The following is a 7,472-nucleotide window of genomic DNA, read 5'->3' on the forward strand; positions in this document are numbered from 1 at the left end:
CAACTGAAACATCCTACTGAATTTCAGAGCCTGAGCCCTTAAAATTTTAACAGGCAGAGATGTGCTCTTCACCATGAAAGTGTTCAGAAAGAATCAGTGAGAATTGATATACAAAGGACAGTACATGGGCATCAAGGGTTAATTCAACAAGCACCAGCTACATGCATTCACCCAGCCACAAAGAAGGGTGAACAGTCTTGCCCTTGAAAGAAACATGTATAAAATAATTACAATCAGAATAAGGGCAATGATAAATATAACCTTGGACAGGAGACATAAATCCAACTCAAGGAGGAGGGAAGTCAGAGAAGGCCTCATAAGTGAGATGACTTTAACCCACAGCATAAAAGGATGTATACGATTTTGCCATATAGAAAAGGCTGGTAAAGTTATTCTGGGCAGAAGTATTTTCTCAGGGTTTAGTGATGGTCATCTATGACCATGATTACTGGAGAAGTGGGGAAGATTTCCTGCTGCCTTGAAAACCACTATTCACCTACATGTTCAGTCAGCACCTAAGGAGAAAGAGAGAAGCCTCTAAGGCCCAGAGCACACCTGCAATGCTTCATCCCTCTGCAAGGAAACTGCCTGAATTACTTCATCTGATCCTCAAGGAGAGGTGGAAGGACAGAGCACAAATGCAAAGCCAGTCTTTGTAATTCCAAAGCCAAAGGGGCAAATTTTATTATAACCTCTAAATTGTCCACAATGATATGAGTCGGTTGGGTGAGGTGGAGTTTGGAGAGGTGAAAGAATCTACGAGGTCACCAAAATGAGGAAGGAGTACATGACAATGAAGCTACTGTTGGCCAATACAATAACCCTCTCCACAAAAGTGTCAGTGCAGGCAAGCCTGGATAATAGCTGGAGACCAGAGGAGTCACGGCCAGTCACAGCAGGATCACAATAACAGAGACATAGACTGTCTCATCCTACTTCACCAAGAAACACTAATAGGCATAAGAAACGGACTTGGCATGGTCACCTAGAATAAAGGACAGAAGTCTGGAGTAGAAACATGCATGGGTAGTATTTCCCTTCCTTTAATTCTTCAAGTTAGGCCTAATAAGAATTTTCTACATTCTGGGGGTGCCTGGGTGGCTCAGTCAGTTAACCATTCAACTCTTGATTTTGGCTTAGGTCATGATCTCACAGTCTTGAGGGCGTGGAGCCTGCTTGGGATTCTCTCTCCCCCTCTTCCTCTGCCCCCACCATGCTCACATTTCCTCTCTAAAAAATACATATATATTAAATAAAAATAAATTTTAAAAAATAAAAAATAAAAAATTTCCTACATTCTGTATTTACATTTGGATAAGGCTAAAAGTGATCTTTTCCTTAAAATGTTTGACTTGATCTTTCCCTATTGCTATCTAGAACCTATGCCCTTTTGATATATTTTTTTTAACTTATGGATACTGGACATTGTGAAAAGGCCTGTGGAGACTGAAGACCTACCTTTTGTACCAACATGTCACAAGAATCGAAATGGCCCCAGGGACTTTTTCAGTACTTGTAATCAGACAGCCCATGGTACAAGACACCAAAAACCAATCAGAAAATAGAAAAATTCATGGACACAATTTTCTTTTTTTTTTTATGTTTATTTATTTTTGAGAGACAGAGCGTGAGCAGGGGAGGGACAGAGAGAGAGGGAGACACAGAACCCAAAGCAGGCTCCAGGCTCGGAGCTGTCAGCACAGAGCCCCACATGGGGCTCCAACCCACAAAATTCAAGACCATGATCTGGGCCGAAGTCAGGCATTTAACCGACTGAGCCACCCAGGTGCCCGCAGACACAATTTTCAAAGATACATTTCTCCACAGTGGAAGAGAAGATCATATTGGCACTCTCCTCAAATATCCCATGATAATTCCTCTGTTTGGTTCTCCTTCTTAATGAAATATAAGCTGTTGTCATTAGGAGACTGAACACAGAAGGGAGAAGGAAGGGAGGGAGGAAGGGAGGGAGGGAAGAAGGGAGGGAAGGAGAGAGGAAGTATGTCATAGAAGTACTTTAACTTACAAAACATCTGTCAAAATATTCTCCTTTGCATTTGCCATTTAGTTTGAGTCTCAATGTTACCCAACCTCATGATATTCTTGGATATCATAGAGGCAATCTGATCTCTTCCCTTGGAACATTATACCAAGATACAAGCAAGTGTTTGGTTATTAAGGAGAATCACAGCAACAGTAACATTAAGTCCTTACATTTGTTTTTGCCATTCCTGAATGTCCCACTGAAATCAAAATTCATTTCAAAAACAAAGAATAATTAGATGTTTTTCTTTATCACTTTCCCATTTTTATTCCATCCCTAAGTTCTTTTTGCCCCACAACCTCCTCATGGCAATTTTCACCTCTGCATTTCTGAGTGTGTAGATGATGGGGTTCAGCATGGGGGTGACAACTGTGTAGAACACGGCCACCAGTTTGTCCTCAGTGAAGGTGGAGGAGGGTCGCATGTAGAGGAAGATAGCAGGTCCAAAGAACAAGAGGACCACTGTGATGTGAGAGGCACAGGTAGAGAGGGCTTTGCGCCTCCCCTCTGCAGAATGGTTCCTCAGGTTGACAAGGATGATAATATAGGAGGACACCAAAATGAGGAAGGAACACAGAGCAATTAAGCCACTGTTGGCCAACACAATAACCCCCTCCACAAAGGTGTCAGTGCAGGCAAGCTTGAATAATGGCTGAAGATCACAGAAGTAGTGGTCAATCACATTGGGACCACAGAAGGGTAACTGGACGGTGATGAGAATCTGTATAATGGAGTGGGAAAAGCCCCCAAGCCAGGAGCCAGCCACCAGTACATGACACAGTTGGCGGCTCATAATGTTCATATACTGAAGAGGCTTGCAGATGGCCACATAGCGGTCATAGGCCATCACCACAAGCAAAAGGATCTCAGTGACCCCAAAGAAGTGGAAGAAGAATATCTGAGCCACACAGCCCTCCAGAGAGATGGTTTTAATCTTGGCAAGTAAGTCTGTCATGAATTTAGGGACAACAGTAGAGGAGTAAGTGATCTCCACCAGGGACAAGTAGCTAAGGAAGAAGTACATGGGGGAACGCAGACTCTTACTGACATTGACTGTCAGAACAATGAGACCATTGCCCACCACTGTCGCCAGGTACACAGGAAGAAACACCACAAAGCACGCTCTCTGAACCTCTGGATCCTGAAACAGGCCAGTGAAAATTAATTCAGTCACATTATTTGTAATGGCCATGGACTCCATCTGGAGAAAATGTATCTCAGAGAAGAGCCCTGTGACAAAACAAACACATCATAACAACAATCCTTCATGTTTATTTAGCACTTGCCTGTTAATAGAGCCCTTTTGCACATATTATCTTATTGGTTTATTTTACTTATTTATTTGTTAATATCACAAACGTTTATCCATTCACTGCCCAACAGTCCACTCTATACAAGACACTATGCAATCTATCTTGCAAAAAAACTCCATGATCTCCTTATCACAAGGGAGAAAACCAAAGCTCAAAGGGGTTGGGAATTAGCGAAGCCTCCCAGTAAGAAGTGGATCCAGAACAAGAACCAGATCATTTTATTCCAACTGGTATGTTATTTCAAGTATACCACACTGGAAATAATAATCAACATTTTCAGCATTAATAAGTATCCATATTACCAACAATTCTCCCATTCTTAACATTTCTCATCATGCCTTTGCATGAGAAATTCTCAAGTAAACGTCTCGTGAATCCCTGGTTTCCTCCATTTACTTCCCAGAAATGCCAATTTCATTCATAGTTCTCCCTTTCTAAAGAATATCTTCAATATTTTCCTTACACGAATTATCTAAGTTTCTGGATTCTCTCAGGTCCTATGGTTTTGCTCAGTCCCACATCTTCATGAATTTTTACAAACATTTCGAGAAAATTTTGATACCTGGGGTCCAAGTGGACATCTGGAAGTTGTTGAGAATATAGGTCAGTATCAAACAACAGTTCGAATGTAATATATGGGGATTCACCAGTTTGCTTGTTTCTGTCTTTCAGTTTTCCCACCATTGGTATTTTTTGTCAGCAGGAGGTGAGGATTTATTTTAATTCAGTTCTTTAACCAAATGTTTTATTAAGTACCTACCCTGTGCCCAGGCGATTTGGGACATACAAGAGAAGAACGAAAGATGGCTCTCACCTTCAGGAAGCTTGTAACTACATGCGATTCAGCAGCACGTTCATGACACGAGGCAGAGGAATCTCTCAAAGATTTTCTCTGCTTTTGAAATTGGGTTGAAGGTGTCAAATCACTATGTTGTACACCTGAAACTGATGTAACGTTGTGTGTCAGCTATACCTCAGTTTAAAAAAAAAAAAAAAAAGTAAGACTACCCTGAAGTATTTCTTATTCCTTTTATTTTTTTCTTCTTTCACTTGGGCTCCCACACTGAAATAAATTAAATACCTCCCTCATCACTAATCTTTCTCATAGTAAAAACTAGAAGATATACAGAAGGTGAAAATACACTGAGAGAATCCTCGGTGAGTCACCTGGCTAACACTGGAGAAGAAACGGGGGATTGCGTGGCATGAAAGAAGGGCACTGAAGAAGAACAACTGAACAGGAGAGGCGAAGCAAGGGGAGGTTCCCTTTCTGTTCCAGAGGAAGGGAAACAAGGAAACACCAAAAACAACCCACAGACTCAGGGAGCCTGAGTGGGCTCCCTGACTGGGTGGCTCAGTCAGTTAAGCGACGGACTCTGGATATCATCAGCTCAAGTCATGATCTCACTGTCATGAGATCGAGCCCCTTGTGGGGCTCCATCCTGGGTGGGGCCTGCTTGGGATTCTCTGTCTCCCTCCCTCTCTGCTCCTCCCCTCTGTGTGTGCTCTTTCTCTCTCAAAATAAATAAACTTTAAAAATCTTAAACAAAAACAATCCAGCCTCTGGTGGCCGGAGGAAACCTCAAGCATGTGGTGACCCGATTTCACCATTGTCACTGTCATTGTCACCCCGACAGCCACAGCAGCAGATACTGTTGTCCTTTAGTCAGTAGCTACTGCGTGCTGGACTGTGATAACCATTGTCCCCTCAATTAATTCTTCCTGTACCACTTTGAGGTCGCTAATTGATAGGTGAGTCAATTGTGACTCAGAGAGGTTAAGTAGCCTGCCCAAATACATCTTGTGAATGATTGAGCCAACGCTGAAACCCAGGCCTTTCTAGAAAGGGAGAGAGGACCACCACTCCTCAGCCAGATGAGAAAGTGGTTGGCCACTCCAGCACCTTACAGAAATGACATCAAAACCCATGGTTGATATAAAACTTGTCCAAATCCATTTATTATGCCTTCCCTGTGAATAGCAGGAACATGGCAGGCAACTGCAAGTTATCGGGAACATTTCAATGCCACCATCTCCGGAATAAGAGAGACGAAGAAGCTATGTGGGACACTGAGCAGAGTGTGAGACTTGGGAATGTCCCCTCCTCCTCTGCCCCTCATGGCACGGCTTTAGTCAGGGGTTAGAGCTGCAACTGGTGACTCTGACCTGTGGAGTGGGTATCTCCCAGCAGGCGCGCTCTGACAGACCCCTCTTCTCAGGGGGTCTTACAGCAGCACCGCCATTCTGCTCAGCCCTCAGACTTGAATCTTTGCAGTCACCTCTGACTCCTGCCTCTCCTGCTTTTCCCACATTTACACACTCTCCACAACCCACTGATTTCACCAATTTCCTCCTCCATCTTCCTGAAGTCTCGGTCTTCAGGCAGGATAGGAGCCCATGTGAGGATCACCGCAGCTCCTCCATGCACCGACCCTCCCCAGGTGTCACAGATCCTCCCCCCCCCCCCCCCCGCACCTCCCGCCACCTCCCGCCAGCCTGCATGCTGAAGTCAGCATTCTCCCTGAGTCCCTGTGCTCGGATCACTCAGACACCACCCTGTTGCCTGGATACAGGCCTCAACTCCTCCACTGACTTTCAGAAGCTCTAAAGTATTTCCCCATGCCCTTTTAAGCCAACTTCACTCACCTCTAAATACATATTCTTGCTCTTCTTAGAAGTCCCCTCACCTTCACAAAACAGATGAACATAAGGGAAGGGAAACAAAAATAATACAAAAACAGGGAGAGGGGCAAAACAGAAGAGACTCATAAATATGCAGAACAAACTGAGGGTTTCTGGAGGGGTTGTGGGAGAAGGATGGGCTAAATGGGCCGGGGGCACTAAGGAATCTACTCCTGAAATCATTGTTGCACTACATGCTAACTAATTTGGATGTAAATTTAAAAAAATAAAAAATAAAACAAGTTTAAAAAATTAATTAATTAATTAATTAATTTTTTTAAAAAGTCCCCTCACCTTCTCATGAAAGCAAGCTGATAACCACCACAGGAGCATCTTACTTTTCACATTACACGCCATGCCTGCCCCTCCACCTCCCGATCCGAGTCCCACCCACTCTACAGTGTCCGCTGCCTAGGAAGCCACCCCGGTCACTTCCACACTTGTGCGTTCGTCTCAGCTCTCGACTCTGGAAATGAGTTTAAGCAATCTGTCTGTTCAGTGCAATAAGGCATGTGGCACCGAGTTCATAGCAAGCCCTCAATAAACATAAGCTATCTTTATTATTGTTGTTACACTTCTAAATGCAAATCTGAACACATCATGCAGTGACCTGAAATCTATCAATGGTCCCCCTGCCTACAAGGCTAAGTCCAGTAGTATTTGCATGGCATGTACGAACTGGAGCCCGTTCTCTAGTTTCCCTGCTGCCACTGCTCCCGGAGCCCGCCTTCCAGCTAGTCGGAAATAGACATCTTTCTCCCAAACTTGCTCTTTGCACGTATGCTCTTTACATTTTGTGTGGCATGCACACCTCAGCTTTCTAACTGTTTACTCTCGTTTTATTTTTTTTTTAAGATTTCATTTTTAAGTAATCTCTACAATCTCTACTTGGCATTGAGTTGGGGCTTGAACCCAACCATGCTCCAATGACTGAGCCAACCAGGCGCCCCAAGGTTATTCTTGTTTTAATGCTCAGATCAAAACCACTCATCATTCCCCTCTAGCCAACACTTCTGTGTTTGTTTGTTTGTTTGTTTGTTTGTTTTTTACATCTTTCTGCTGGAATATTTACCAATTTTTATCATAATTACTGTTTCAGTATCTGTCTCCCTTAATAAGCAGAGCTTGTTCATGTCTGAATCTTCAGAACTAAATACACAGTAAGTACTCAGTAAATGTTCACGGAGTTGAATTTAAAAATGAAGAGATTCTCAAGGCACCTGGGTGGTTCAGTCAGTTAAGCATCCAACTCAATCTCAGCTCAGGTCTTGATCTCAGGGTGGTGAGATCAAGCCCCACGCTGGGTTCTGCACTGGGCATGAAGCATACTTTAAAAAAAAAAAAAAGGAAGAAGGAAAAGAAGAAGAAGAAATTCTCTACCACCTACAGTTAGAACCATACAATTTATTACATTTGATTTTTATAGAGACTTT

At 43.2% G+C, this 7,472-nt stretch overlaps 1 protein-coding gene across 1 annotated transcript; it reads right to left on the reverse strand.

The window, feature by feature from the left end:
• Positions 1-1,241: 1,241 nt before the first annotated feature.
• LOC125933830 (olfactory receptor 4B1) lies at positions 1,242-5,814 on the reverse strand. Its single transcript, XM_049647031.1, has one exon. The coding sequence runs from the start codon at positions 3,243-3,245 to the stop codon at positions 2,310-2,312; it is 936 nt and encodes a 311-aa protein (XP_049502988.1). The 5' UTR covers positions 3,246-5,814; the 3' UTR covers positions 1,242-2,309.
• Between the last annotated feature and the right edge of the window lie 1,658 nt (positions 5,815-7,472).

The sequence above is a fragment of the Panthera uncia genome, chromosome D1, assembly GCF_023721935.1.
Source record: "Panthera uncia isolate 11264 chromosome D1, Puncia_PCG_1.0, whole genome shotgun sequence".
Lineage (NCBI taxonomy): Eukaryota > Metazoa > Chordata > Mammalia > Carnivora > Felidae > Panthera > Panthera uncia.